This window comes from Serinus canaria, chromosome 8, assembly GCF_022539315.1.
Source record: "Serinus canaria isolate serCan28SL12 chromosome 8, serCan2020, whole genome shotgun sequence".
NCBI classification, from domain to species: domain Eukaryota; kingdom Metazoa; phylum Chordata; class Aves; order Passeriformes; family Fringillidae; genus Serinus; species Serinus canaria.
The window spans coordinates 5,081,584-5,097,572 of record NC_066322.1 but is presented as its reverse complement, the minus strand read 5'-3'; the positions used below and the strand labels follow the sequence as shown (position 1 = coordinate 5,097,572).

At 40.9% G+C, this 15,989-nt stretch overlaps 1 protein-coding gene across 3 annotated transcripts in view; it reads right to left on the bottom strand.

Annotated features, from left to right (window-relative positions):
- Positions 1-15,989, bottom strand: part of GLIS1 (GLIS family zinc finger 1) — a 179,371-nt gene that overhangs the window by 92,553 nt on the left and 70,829 nt on the right. For all 3 annotated transcript variants that reach the window (XM_030226824.2, XM_030226823.2, XM_030226825.2), the window contains one exon: positions 4,660-4,858. In XM_030226824.2, the coding sequence (XP_030082684.1) occupies positions 4,660-4,858 (199 nt within the window). The remainder of the gene's footprint in view (positions 1-4,659; positions 4,859-15,989) is intronic.

The following is a 15,989-nucleotide window of genomic DNA, read 5'->3' as shown; positions in this document are numbered from 1 at the left end:
TTTATACACTAAACTATGAACCTGCTGAATAAATTGCACTTATTTAACACTTTAGATTATTTTATCACTATTATTTCCATTAATCCATCACTCATATTAAGAAGGGAAGCTGGGATAACTTCTAAAACTTCCTTGGTAATAGCTCTCAAAAGAACAAAAAGGGATGGAAAAAATAACAACAATCAAAAGCTTCAAAAATACTTCCTTCCCATGAAATTAGGGTTGTCAAAAATGGGCACCTGTCTGAGGCACACAACTGGGACACACTGACAGGTTTCTAAGTTCCCACAGGGCTTAATGTAAAAAAACCCTTTAAGATCATGAGAGATGTTAAATTCCCCGCCATTCACTGATACAGAACAATCAGATAATTTTTTTTCCACTAGAAAGTTTTAAACAGTGCACTAAAAAATTTTAGAGGTTTCCATAAACCATTGTTTGTAATTTCTCCCTTTAGGTTTGCACAGTTGGTCTCTGGATAAACGTAAAGCACCTGTTTCTGCAGATGGCAAATTTATATTTTAAAAAACCAAACCAAACAGCATTCATACATTATTTTTTAACATTTACAGAACCATATGTCTGTAAAATATGTGGCATAAATATACTTTTATTGCATATGTTTGGGAAACCCTGCTCTGTTTGCTCAGTGAAAGAGTGGTGTTTTAAACTCATCCTGAGAAAGGCTTTACAGCATCCCATGCCAGGCACAGCATTTCCTATTACTTCGTTTCTGCTATACAAAAACTCTTCTAAATAATTCAGTTTGTATCACAGTTTAGTGGTCCCAAAGCCTCAGACTAAAGTAAACTCAACACATTTCCTACATCATATAAAGCTAACCCAAGCCTTACATTTCAGCCTGTGATAATTGGTGTTGTATTATTAAGCTTTATGTAAAGCTCCCATCTTGCCAGAATCATCAGAGAAGTTTAGTTTTTGATTAAGCTGGAGTCAGTGCAGAATACCTGCAGGATGGACACAAACATCCCTGTCCTGAGAAATACTAGGTTTCCAAAATCCTCAGGAACAGCGACCTTTCCAGCAGAGGACCTTACTCAGAGTCAAGACTGTATTGATATGATGTTGCAGTGCAGATTCTGTGACACACAAAATAAGAGTTCTGAACCACAAGGCAAGCTGGAATGCCCTACTTCAAAAGCAAATGAGATGAGGGCACTAAAGTCCTGCTTCCCATTGCCACAGATGTGTCTTATCCATTCTCTGACTACAAAATGATAAGCACAGGATGCTTGTGCAGATCAGAACCAAGTCCTCTCCATGATCTGCAGTTCTCTCTGTAGCACTGTATATTTACATACATTATACATCCCATGTTAGTCAACTCTGCTGGGAGAAATCTGACATTTCTTCCATTTCCTGATGTTTGAGTGTTGGGGTACCCAAGGTGCATTAATACAAGGTTCCTGTATTCCTGGCAGAACTTTGCCATCACTATTCTAGGGAAAGCCCAGCTCATTTCTCCCCTGTCCTGAGGGGGTTGAAGGGAGAAGAGGCACAGAAACAAAACCAATGCAGGACACAAGGTGTCTAGAAGCCAGCTGGCAGGGTGGCTCCACTTATACCCACTGACTCTTTGTCTCCCAGTATCTTTCTCTTACAGCCACGGAGCAGATTCCAGGTCTGGTACCCACAGGCTGTGCTGGCTGTAAGGATTTCACAATCTCTGGACAAATATAAGTACAAATGCATATGAAATAAACAGGTAAGATGAGAGGGACAAAGGAGAGCAGGGCAGTGCAAGGAGCACCATGGACACACGGACCAGCATGAGCAGCTCAGTGGGGGCTTCCAGATAAGCAATCCTGGAAAGACAGTAGGGTCAGCAGAAGAATATACCCCACAAACCTCCCTTCAGAGGGAGCATCCATGCACCAGGGATGGACAGGCTGAGGGAACAGAACTGCCTCTCAAGCTCATGAAAGCTGAGTGTAAGGCCTTTGAAGAGTAACAGCAGCCTCTCAGAGGATACTGAGGCAGTGTTTCCTAAGAGACTCCCTTACGTGGTAATTGGAGCCAGAGCACGAGGCCAGTAGCACCATGCCAGAAGCGCTGCAGTTCCCAACTGCCCTCAGAGGAAAAGATGACTGCATCTGAAATCTCCGGATTATTTACAAAACATACATGCCTTCAACTGCCACTGGAAATGTGCACTCGGTGATAACTGACAGTTTTAAGGAGCTGGAGGGGATTGTTCTGCTGCACATCCAGGGACCCCGTGCAACACTATCCGAGTGCTCTGATGTCTTCCCCGTTTTACACGCCGAGCACTGAGCGCAGTGTGGGCGGGTTTGCCAGAGCTGATAATGGATTATTTGACAAAAGGCCAACATGAGCTGTGTGCTGCCTCCAGTTGTGGTGAGGAAGGTATTGGGACTTTTCCAGTCCCACACACATTGCATTCACAGATAGAATGGAGCAGCAATTATGCCGCACAGCTTAAAAGATATTAACTGAGTGGGGAAAAGGGGCCAGGAAGAAGAGGGATCATGATTCTCGGACTAAGGCAGTCATCCCTACAATACAGTTTCCAAGGGAAAACAATTTCAGGGAGAAGCTGAAGGAGGTAAGTTTCAGTGCATTGAAGCGAAAAAAGTATGAAGACAACCAAAACCCCAAACTCTAAAATAAGATTTTTGATTGCTAGGAGAGATGCTCCCTGGCTTGTTTGGCTTTTCCTTGGATGTTCCATAACCTAGAAATGCGAAGTGGTTCAGAGTTCTCCCCAGACATACTGTTTGAATTTACATCTCCCTTTATATCTGTGCTGGTCATTAGAGCTGGCCAGAACAAGCAAAGAAAGTTTACCCTGATGTCCATGTGCTCCAATATCTGACAATCACAGCCCTACTTCTCTCATCCATTTTCTGATGAAGGCTGAGATCTGGGGAGGCACAGAGCACCCCTGGCTCCCACTGACTTCACTCCTCTCATGGGCATCACTCCCAGCTCAGTCACTTCCGAGTTACTCATTCTCCTGTTTTCAGCTCTTCAGGGAAGATTGTTTTCTGTTACTTGCTTATCAAGAATCTTCAGCATCACAAACAACACAAAAAGAAATGGTCTGAAATGCTGTCCATCTTCTCTCAAATGCCAAGGTTTTGGCTCTGTGCCATGTGTCTCATGAAAAGCACTGTGATATAAGGAGACACTGTCTGTGAGGGTCACAGAGCAGAGCTGGGCATTGGCTTCATCTTGCAAATCCCATGCCCACCAATGCACTGTTAGCCAGGTGGACACACAAGCAGAGCATGACCAGTGGGATATAAAACAACCTGTAATGTCCTTCAGGATATTCTCCAAACATTTCCAAACTGAGAGGCAGCAAAGTCTCAAGGCTTTAGACCATGCCACAAAGCAGAGGGAGGGAATCAGGCCTATCACCTGCTACTTTCTCATGTTATGCAGTCAACAATCCTTTATGTTGTTCTGGGAAATCTCTTCCAAATGGAGGCTGGAAGGGGTTCATATTTCTGAGGATGGGTATTGTGATGCCAGGTATGAAGGTATCTGTCATTTCCTCATTATAAAATTTACAAAAAGGTTCAAAAAGATCTAAGCAGAGTATTCTCTTCCTCCTTTTGTTTGCTCCTGCCCTAATTATCTTTGTTTCATAATTGTCCTCACTGACAGAATTAAAAAAAAAAAAAAAAAAAAAAAAGGTTGATAAATGCCAGTCCCACACTGAGCTATAAAGAAACCAGGAGGGAGCAGATTTACATCCAGCTGCAAAGACATCTACAAATCCTTGTGGCAAGAATGGATTATTTTGTTGTGGCATGGATATTATTTATCCTTTTCAAACAAACAAGCAAACAAACATGAAAAAAAGCCTTTCCACTTGCTTGCCACATTACCGTGCCTCTTTCTCCTGAAAACACAGATGTTCTTAACCCACCAGTAAATTGAAAAGGGGAAACAAGGCATGAATATGTATAATAAAAATCAGGAACAGTCGGATTTTCAAGACCAAGCTGTAGGCCATATCTCCTCTTGCTGAGACTGTGGAAATTTCAGAGCCTGATAGGTCCATCCACAGAGTGCCAAATATTCCAAGTACCTAAGATAAAGGCTGCAACTTTATTGAGGCTTTTCTTTTCTACAGCTCTTCAAAAAGGTCAAGATTATTCCTATTATATACACTGCCAAAAAGCAGCATAATTAAAATAGATGGATAGATTTTAATTTGTAGCAGGTTTCTATTCACAATGGATGTCTGTTTAGGGTACTTGTTTAAAATCTGGTAATGTTAAATTTGTAACAACAACAAAAAATAATGGAGTTCTGTGTTTTCATATAATTAATTTATAGCAAATGTTTAAATAGAGATTCTGTTCATAGCATATTCAACTACAGTGTATATATCAAAACCAGAGACCAAATTTTCACATTATGGCCTTAAAAGCAAAAACCAGGGATGCGGCTGTATGGGAACTCAGCAAACGCTTCATTAAGGGAAATGCCGTAGAAATAGAAGTGGCACTGCTTCCTGTAGGTTTGATGGTGGCATGCCAAATCACTCTGTGGGGGACACTGGGCTGGGTGTAAGCATCATCCCTGCCTCCCAGGCAGTAATTTGGTGACACCATGGCATTGGGGTGGAGCCAAGGGCACTGCTGGTGCAAACGGCAGCGGTACCTGAGATCCGAGTGCGCCAAGTTGAGCTGGCCCACGTGCAGCAGCCTCTCCCGGGACAGCGCGTGGTCTCGCACCAGGGAGTTCCCCGTGTGCAGGAACAGACCCTGCCTGCACACAGGCACCGAGCTACTCGGCATCTCCATGTCCATCATGTTCTTCTTCTCAGAGATCAAACTGCAGTGACTGTAGCCACCGTTCACTGTCAAAAAAATAAGCAAAAAAAAGACAAAGTTTTGACTAAGAACTCTCTCCGCTGACAACTTCGTAAATTCACTTTGGATTGGCTTGCAAAATTCTTGTTTTTACAACAAAGCAGTGAAAATGAAAGGTTTCACCAAGAAACAAAAAATTAATTGCCAAGGAATTTGGATCTGGGGTTGTTTAGTTCTCATTGTACAGAAATGAAGCACCTTCTGGCCTGCACAGTCAGTTGGATTCAGTGGGTTTGGACTGAGGTGTTTAAGATCACTTTGGATGCCTTTTAGCTTATAGTGGGTCTTTCTGACTATCAGCTCTGCCCTACTTGTAACCATGACATAAATGATTCATTATATCCTCTGGAGTCTACAGCTCCATCAGGCTTTATTCCATTCCTATTCTGGCTTTATCACATCATAATTTAACTCACTTCAGGGTCAATACCTACTTAGCAGGACTTCTGACAGTTAACTGGGGTAGATGAATCACATTTGAAGGGTATCTAAATACACTGTTGAACACTGTGAATAAGTTTTTAAAGGCCACACCACCAAGAGAACATGGTAAATCAATCATATTACAATACCCAATTCACAGTTCCTCTCTTTCCTTCACAGTTCCTCTCTTTCCAAGAGCAGAATTACCTGGAATACAGTCAAGATGTATCTTCCCTCCAAAATACTGCAGAGCCTTTTTAAGTGTTTAAGATTTATACTGGACTTGTAATAAAACACTTTCTTTCATTCCCCAAATGACACAAGTCTGAAATTCATTAGGGCTTTCTAAATATGTACTTTACCAATTTTATCATATTATCAAAACACAGAAACTTGAAGCTTCCACCAAAGCTCAGCAATACCAACTGTAGCACACACTGATACCTGTTTGCGTGAAGACAGAGATTTCCTAGAATAACATGAACACTATCCCTGTGCTGTCAAAAATAATTATCTTCTCTTGGAGCTGTCAAATCAGAGAACACTTTTGCTCCCAGCAAAGGAACAGAACACTTATGCTAAATCCATGAAATTCTGCCTTTCAGCCAATCCACTTGCCTTCACAAAGTACCTTACATATTAATTAGTAAGAGCTAAAAATTTACTGTACAACAGTGCCCTGAATGCAGTTACACTTGCACCAAATCCTCTGAAATGTGCTTGCCCCATGTGAGCTAGAACAATGACAGACAAGGAACAACACCAGCAGCTCATGGGTTTTTCCCCCCAAAAGCAACTAAAAAAAGAACTGTGAGATGATCTCCAAACACAGACAACCCAAGTGTTCAAGTGTCCAAGCACATGTGAAAGCGAATTCATAACCTCTGAAAAAAAGGGAAAAAATCCACTTTACACCACTTTAACTGAGAACAGAATCTGGCCCTTTGACAACTGGCTGTTCTATACAATATTAATATCACTGGCTGGCACACATAAGATTTAAGCACTTTCCATGCCTGGAACCAGATCTCTTCTTTCACTGGTATCGAGGGGCCTTTAACCTACATTCTGTAATTTACCAGTAACAGATGAAAAGAGCACATACTCCCTTGCCTTCGACCAGAGGGTTCACCCTGCTTGCACTAAACCATAGCCATTCCATAAATCCATATAAAAAACTAATCCTAATTTACAGAGAGTAAATCTAATAAAAGCAGAATGGTTTCCAGAAGGATCTCATGGAAGTGGAATCCATCAAGGTAACTTTTGTCTTTTTGTGTCCTGCAGTTTTGATTTATATCTTCACATTTAAGTGTTCACAAGGGAACGGAAGGAGTTGATACAGTAGTGTGCAAAGGCTGCAATCAGGCAATTCCTTCCATATGAGTAATCAAGTTACTTCAATTTGGGATATCTTGCTTCTCTCATTTTTGGGGTAACTGACTTTGGGGGAGTTTTTTCTTGATTTATGCCATATTAAGTCACGTGACAATTGATCCCATGGACTGTGATGAGGCTACACGCCTCGGAAAGGACAGCTCACACTGGTCAGGACCTGCAGGGTCAGCCCTACATTTCTTGTTAGGGGTAAATTCTCCTAGAACAAAACAGAACATTTCCTTACAGAAAGCCAAACCTGTCTGTCCAACAATGAGATCAACATTTAAAACACCCCTAATAAAGGGCAATAACTCTTTTTCTTCCCTAGGGAACACCTTGCTTACCATTCAGGAAGGCTTCACCCTTACTGACAAAATTAGCTATTAAGGCTAAGAAGGTAAGAGCAAGAAAACTTACCAAAAGGGTAATTATTCAACAATAAACGCATGCTGCAGTGCTTTGGAGTTTACCTAATTAAGACCAATGAACAAATAACTGAAAGATGTCTAATTGAAATGACTCACATTCGAAATAGAGACAGATTTGAAATATTTGCCTAACATACTAGATATCCCCAGAGACCTGTGTGTTTTGCGGCAAAGACCAAACTAGGTCATTTGCCTTTTTTTTTCTTACTGCTTATTCTCTTTAATTACTTCTTGTTAAAAAAAAAAAAAAAATTGCCATTCTTGGTTTTGTTTGGATGTGATGTCCAAAATTTACCACGACAACACTGAGAAATGGAACGCCGTTACTGGCAGCTGGGTGAGTCACGTGAGACGAGTGAAAGACCAAACAGTACCAGATTTTCTCAAACAAGTGAAAATCGTCCACAATGGAAGAGGCCACCACATCCCTGCACTGAGAGGAAATTAACTCAAAAGCTGCCAACACAGCAAAGCCATGGGAGAGAAGGTGCCATACCCACACTCAGCAGGTCATTCCATATAACAAGCCCTGAATAATCCACAGCCCTGAATGTTTGGGGTGACTGCCACACCTCTTACACAGTCAGTAATTTAAGGCCATGCAGAGAGATGCACAGCACTGAGCTGCTGACTGAAAGCTCCAATGAACTGAGAGCTTCAAAACACAGATTCTTCAAAGTGATTCATGAAATAGGCCATTTTTGACATTTTCAACAATAACAACAAAATCAACACTTTGCCGAAGTTTTTTATGCTTGTCATGCCATTCCCTATGGTGAATGGGAGGAATTGTCTTAATCCTATGACCCCAAGCCTTAGGGGCAGAAAAGTAGCAAAGGAAAAGAAAGAAAAGGATGGGAAGTAGACACTAGTTGTTCTTACACCCCTTACAAGGCAGACCCAACTGTGAGACTGTGGAGACAGATTTCCTATGCCTTGTGGAAAAAACATGGCTTCTCCTTTGTTTCAGTGAACCACTATTAGCAGGGATATGAGTCTGAGGTCTAAATTTTTCTATTATGGACACAAGAGAAGGAAAAACATTTCAGAAGTAGCTGGACTGATTACACAGATGCCATTACAGCCTTAGCAGACTTTACCCAAGTGTTTTCAGGTTTTTCAGTATTTATCCAGGTATTTTCAGATAGATCCTAGAACAAGACATCCTATACAAGGACTTCCAGATCCAGAAAGAAGGAATGCTCAGATTTTTTTCTTGGCTAGTTTCTTCACAGTCATTTGCACCATCTCATACACAACAAACCTCTAGACATTTGGGCTTTTCACTCCTTGACAGAGGGAAGTCCTGCACTGTGAGTCTCTTTTGTCGCTGTTTGCCTTCCCTGATGACTGAAATGGTTAACAGTAGCAGCACTAAATTTTCACTGCTGCATTCAAGAGTTCCTATGCCAAAGAGGAACAAAGCAGCTCACACCACACCCCAGGTTCACTCTGGACCTCTGTATCAGTTACAACCTGTTCACATTTTAAGGTCTGTTTCATACAGCTGATGGAGACATGGCTTCATTTATTTATAATGCTTGTACACTACCTTAATAAAAACACAGTGAGAGCCAAAACATTCTTTATCACCAAGCAGGCCATACTATACAGTGAGAGTCAAGTGAAGACCAAAATTGTCCTACATAGATGTTTCAAAACAGGAGTACCAGATCCTCTGCCTATTTCCAAATAGATACAGATGATGACCATTCATCAAAGATTAGTATTAAAACCAATAGCACAGAATAAGATTAGAATAAAAAAGAAAGGTCTCTTTCCTCCAAGTTTTTATGAACCATGCAATAAAATCCTACAACAGAAATACTTATTTCTTTGCTTTCACATTGATGTATGAGTGAAGACAGAAGGGCTAAGGAAACACTTGTAAACTAAAACAACCCAGATAGAGAAATATTTTGTCGAGTATCAATCTTGAAAACTCATGGAAGATAAATACAAGCCATGTGTGTCTTTCTAGTAAATTCTGGACCCTAAGTGCTGGCTGCATCCATATTTGTTATTTCATGTTCAATTTATTTTTAAAACTAGTTATTTGGATGGCATTATATTTCTGTTCTGGGGAATTTAGTTTTGCAGACTACACACAGTATTTTAGGAGAGTGAATGTGTATGGTCGGCACTACCGAATAAAGCAACGTGGTTAATTTTATATCATTCCAGCTTAACACCATTTGAAAACAGTTCAGTAGTTTATAGATCTGTAACCTTTTCACTTTCAAGCATGTGAATAGATTTGGCTTCCATATTTGACTTTATCATGATATTTTAAAGGCAGCAAAGAACACATAATAACATACTACATCTTTCATTGCTAAACCAGCTGCAATGTTACAAAGTTTAGATTTCCATCTGAGACCTACACAACACTTTTTCAACTTAGCAAGTACAGCCAAGATTCATGAAAACACATGCCTTGAGCTTTAGTTCCAGTGACTTCACAGCCTCAGCTGATGTTCTCAGTTAGACTCTAGATGTGTAAGGACACAACTGTTTTAGCCAATAGTGAATAGATTCTCAAAAATGTCTACTACCAAAAGTAGTCTTTCCCTACAAGCAGGTTTGAAACTCAACATTCTTGGCTTCTATCTGGATCTCAGACCTTTAAATTACACACCCAAACAGACGTGAGAGCAGACTGAAAATGACCATTGGCCTCTTTTGTAATAACTAGGACAAAACCTTTCATAACTGGATGAAACACAGGTCTTCCCATAACATTCATTGTTACAGAGTCTCTTCAGCTTGGAATCAGCCTTTTCCTGTTGCCAGGCAATTTGAAAAATATTGTTTTCAGCACATCTGGCCTTTTTTGTGGTCAGTTATCTTTCTTCACTACTTGGATTTTAGTAACGGGGGAAAAGACATTAAAAATAAATGTTTTAGGAAAAAATTAAGCTCAACAAACATTATTTTAATTAAAAGGAAATCCCCAAACCCTCCTAATGGGCACTTGGAGAATATAAGCTCAATGTAATGAAATTTGATGTGCTACTTTTTTTTTTTTTTAAGAAGACCATGTTTGGAAAAAGTTCAATTCTCAGCATTTCTGATAGGTAGGATATCCACACCCCTCAAATAAATGCCATTGTGCTTTTGGTGTAAGCTTTAAGACAACTATACACTGTTTAGGGTTATGCACACTCTCACCTGCCCTTGGCCCCCTTGGTTTGTCTTTTTTGCTGCTCTAAAAGGACACACCAGGGTTTTCACAGCACTGTCATTAGACAGAGCGCGTAGGCTGAAAGAAATCCAGCTTCTCTTTCAAGACAGAAGTTCACACATTCTGAGATGAGGTACTTCAGTTGTTCCCCTTGTAAAGATGCCTTCTTAAATGACTGTGCGATTCCATTGGAATCAGGATCTTTCCATACATGCAGAGAATGAGAAAATCTATTCCTTTTCTTCTGTCCTCTAAGTCATTTAATTCCCTAAAAGCCAGAGCATGCCTACTATGAACTGCATGTGGGTTATTGCTTTCCCATTTACTTACTAAGCCCTGAACTTTTAAACTCCCAGATCCCCACTCCTCTATATTTTACTTAGCCCATTTAGTCTCTCTTTTCCATGGAAGTTCTAGCCAGCAGACCATGTAAAGACTCCACAGGGGTATGGGCTCTCCCAAACATTTGAAACACAAGGATGTGCAGGGAATGAAAGCTGGGGTTTTGCCATATGGCACCTTGCATATGTCTTATATAAACATACTCCAACAAGGAATTTCATGTCTGCCTGGCTCAGCAGTACACTAAATACATTAGAAAGGAAAAAAAACCCAACAAATCAAAAAAGTATTTCCATCAAGATGCTGGGCTCAATTTTTTAGGAGCCCGAAGTGTCACTAAGTCAGCAACAGCCACAAAGAGAGAATCACTGTAGAACACCTGGGGTTATACAGGAAAATAAACTTTGAGAAATGGTGGAAACTGGTAACTAGAAAGCATTTTGTTCTTTTCAATGCAAGCTGGGTGGAGGAAAAGGTCTGGTGGGATGTGGATGCACATTTAGTCTTGTGGGTGTAATTCTTATACATACATTTTGAAACCAGTCTACTCACAGGCAAAAGAGACAGAAAATCAGTCACAATAGGAATCAAAATGCACTGGAGTCTACAAAGAACTTGCCATGTTGCTATGTGATAGGAAATGCTCCAACATGTACAGGGACTACAATGGAGGGGAGTTAGTAAACCTGCACATCACTACCAGCTATGGGGTGTCTCCCATTTGCTGGTCCTCCCAAAAGTGAGAATTAGGCTCCTTTCCTGTGAGATGCTTCAAGAGTCTCTCCTTTCCACTGCTATCTTTGCTTCAAGCTCACTTGTTGTAAGAGCTTCCACACATTATTTTCTGGTTCTTTAGGTATCAGGGATGAAAAGCTACAGCCAAAATGCATTTGGTTGCTGAAGATTACACATTCTCCTAAAACACTTGCATTGGCTCCTCCATGCTCTTACAAAAAAGGAGCCATCCTCACACACAGCCTTCATCCAGACTCACTGCACACCTCTCACACCTAAAAGAAACCCACATCCCCCAGCAACATCTTTGTACTCTTACACAGAATAATTTTTTACAATGAAAACTCAAATTGCTACCACGTAAGAGGCAAAGGTTCCACCTACACCATTCTCCTTGATCATTTAACACTTGATACCTAATACAGTAATGGCCTCTTTGCAGCTTACAATTAACACTGCCAGAAAGAAAATTCAAGACAAACAAACAGTTTCCACAACATATGCTGAAAAGAGCAACAGCCTACCCCTGCTACTTTTCATTTGCTGTTTTCATTGTTTGACATTTCTTTCTGCCAGGATTTTGGCATTATTTCATGGCTTGATTTGAAATATATTTAACATCAAGTGATTTGCAATGTCGTTTTCTATTTTACCAGAACTATGCTTGGGCCTAATTCTACTCAAATTGAATTTACCCTTCTGCACTCAGTGCCAATGAATGGGCCTCTTGCAGACTCTCCTCTGACTGCAGTTTTAGGACTGCAGACATATGCTGTGCCTGTTAAACACACAACTTAATGTACCACCAGTAAGCACAGACTGCTGAAGGACAGTGTCAAACATATGAGTTCTTGGTGTGTAACACAGAAAAAAACCTCTACTCTGTGACTTAAATGTAACTAGTTCAGATGCCTATCCAAAATGGGGCAGCTTCAGACAACAGCTGGGACGACTGAACATCCTGATTGTATCCATCTCTTCCAAATGTCAGATTCTGGGGGTAAGCAAGGCACCCCCACCAGCACCTGCTCTGCTGTGGGTTTTTTAGAAGACTGTGGAACAGAGTAAGAACAAGGCTAATGTCAGATTCTGGGGGTAAGCAAGGCACCCCCACCAGCACCTGCTCTTCTGTGGGTTTTTTAGAAGACTGTGGAACAGAGTAAGAACAAGGCTATTGTGGAAGCTGCGGTGAAGAGGTGAAGGCACAGAGAGGAAGAAAAGCAGAGATATGAGGATGAAGAAAAATTAAAGAGTACACAGAATGCTATAAAAAGGGAAAATATTCTCATTGAAGGGTGCTGTCTTATATGAACACTGAGTAAACAACAATGAGAAGTTCAGCTCCTGCTAGAAGGCCTCTGTGAATCTTCCAGTGATGACAGTGGGCAGTTGCTATGGATTAGGAGGTATGTGGAGTACTCTCTGTTTTTATTTAGCAATGCTGCCTTCCATAAACTGGGTCTGCACTTTCCACACAAGCCCTGTGAACAAGGTATCTCAGGGACTGCAATCATGAAAAACAGGGCTGAAGGAGTCTTCAGAACATGATTTACTCTGTCCTGTGTCCCTACAGCATAATCCAGCCTCATAAACTTAAGGGGGTGTTTGACCAACCTACTTCACAGGCTCCAGCAATTCCCCAGCATTTCCAGCAAACTATTCAGCCATTTCACTTGACTTAGGAATTCTTTTCTTCATGTCTAACTTAAAAGCCCCTAAGCACAACTCAGTCTGTTACATATTGTCCTGTCCAAACTGGACACGGAGAGGAGTCTGTTCTCTTGCCCTCCATAGCAACCTTTTATGTTTTTGCAGGCTGTCTCCACTCAGTCTTCTCTTGCCAGTGTTACACAGCTCTCATTATTCAAGTTTTTTTCTCATAAATCACGTTTTCCAGAGCTCTGATCTCTTCCCTCTGTCTCTCTTCTGAACTGTCTCCAGGAGTCCTTTTTCTGTACTTTATACACCTTTTTTCTCCACACTTTTCACTATCAGATCCTGTTCTTTGCAGCTGGTAACAAACAGAGACTTCTTTCCCTGAGAGCCAGCAGCACAATGGCAGGCAGATCCAGCAGTTAAATCTTATCTGGATAAATTTATCTTTTTTCTTGGGTAAGACAGAGAATAATGAGATTAATGAACCTTTGGCATGATCCAGTTTCGCTGTTGGTTTTTACTGAGGCATCAAACTGCCCTCTGAAAAATGCCTTGAAAGTCCAGAATGAAACTTAGCAAATGCACACATGCAGAGGTAAAGGTTGCTTCCATCACAGTCCCCTCATACCAAAACACAACTTAGCAGCATAAAACGCTAAACAAAAACTCTCAGGAACGTGCACATATTTGCAAAAGGTCCAGACTTTGGCATTAGAGAAGTCTCAAAACTCTAATTAGGGCTGACTCTTCAGATCTACAGCACTTTTTCTGCTGACCATCCCTGCCATCAAGAATACGTGAAAGGCATGAAGTCATTCTAGCAAGCTGATCCAACCCATCCCATGGAACTGAGAGTAATTCATTAATCATATTGTCTCTGAGCCCAGTTCTGTTCCTGTCTGGTTGTCAGTCAGGAGTCTCTGCCACAGGCAGTGAAATGAACAGCACTACAAAACTAGTAAAAGCAAGATCAGAGTGAAGAAGTCTTCCAGAATTGCATATCCAAAGATGCACACAGAATTCTGACATCTGCATTTTAATAACAGTGTTCAATTAGAGATACAAGGAGTGCAGCCAGGAACTCAGTAAATACTGTAGACTAACCAAAGTGAGAGGAGAGCAATGAACAGAACAAACTTCTACTCGGACTACATTTGAGGGTCACGGAGGAAGTTCAGCTTGTTACAAGTCTGGCCAAACACTCCACTCCTTTCCTTTCCTCTTTACCATCACCTTAGCACACTGCTAACCTTGATCGCCTGCATTTTAATGTGACTTTGGTGCTGGGAAAAAAAGGCCAATTTAGAGCAATGGAGATGAAAATGTTCACTGCACAAGAAGTTGGCCAAAAGGTGTGTGAGGTTCCCTAAATGTCAGGACCAAATATTTATAAGAACTACTTCTAAGTGGGAAACAGACCTCGAGGGTGAAGTGACTGAGTTTGTGAATATCAAGCATAGCACTGGAATAGAGTGAAACTTCCAAAGACCACACAGTTTAGAGGCTGAGCGCAGAAAGAATGCCACTGTGCCTGGTGCATTGTATTTCCTCTGGGATATCTCCATCTAGTTTAACCACACACTGTTGGATCTTGAGTGCATCTTTTAACAAGACATCAAATCTCATAGTGGAATCTTTAAATGATGGAGAATTGCTTCAGTAGCAGTTTGTTCCATGGCTCTCAGCATGAATTTTAAATAGCTTCAGCTTGTTTGACTTCAGACACTGGGTCTCACATTATGACTTTGTGTGCTAGCTGAAAACACTTGACATACTTGGTACTCTCTCCCTCTGTAGATAACTTCAGCCTTGGTTCCTACCTTCACTGATTAACTGTCTGCTTTCTTCATTTTCTCACACTACAGTATATTCTCCAGATCATCAATCGTTTGTGTGAATCTTCTCCTTAACACAGCCAGTTTTCCAAGGAACCTTGTTAAATTGTCAACACTAGAACAGCACAGCACTAGAATCAATAGAATAAGACAGCAGCAATGTTTTGCTACTTCTGCTTAATATGTGCCTAAACACAATTTTACGAATTCTAATGGTCTTTTAACGGGTCCTTTAGAAGATCTTTAAGAGGTCCTTTAAGACTCTCAGCGTTTTCAGGAAGGGAGAAGGATGGTAATTCTGGTTTTGTGTGTGCGTGACTTTAATACAAGTGTCTGCTAAGAAACAGAATAAAGTCACCAAATTATACTACTGTGCCTCCGAAGTTAATGACCCAGAATGAGTTCTGCTGTCGATGGGCCTAACTCAATAGGCTCCACTGAAAACAATGGAGTCCCCTAGTGTGTGACCAAAAAAGAAATAACAACTTTTTAAGGAATGTAGCAACTGCAGAAGCTCAGAAACCACTTATGAAACTGGGGGGCAGGGGGGAAAACAGCTATTTGAATTTTTTGTTTACAGGCAAAAAGAGCTCCAGCAATAGATTCAGTGAGTGTGAGGTTTCTGTTATTGTAATTAAGCCTTTCTTAAGTTTGCCTTGTTTGGTTTAGCACTAGTTTTACAGAATTGATCTAAACCCTATGGCTAGGTTGCAAAAAAAAAAAAAAAGCAGAGAGGGAGTAACTAAAGCCATTTAAAAAATAAAGGAGCTGGAAGCTGAATGTGTGTGTCATCTGAGCCCCATGCTAAGCCATGGCCTTTTACAGCTAAAATGATTGCTGACTGAACAGACTACAGCTCACAAAAATCCCTACTTACCTGGCAGAAATCCATGTGATCCTGAGCACGCTGACTAAGAAATTAGCTGAGATTAAGGGGGAGGAATGCAACCTCTGGAAGTTCCCAAAAAGAGGAAACCAAGAATTTTTTCCTTCTCGTTGTCAGCAAGTCAGCAAGAGGGAAAGCATGAGAAGAGCACAGCTCCAAAATCACTCTTTGTGATATGACAGAAGCAAGTCTCATGTATTATTTGCACTGCAAATCATCAGCAGCTTTCCAGTAAGCAAAGCAAGGAAG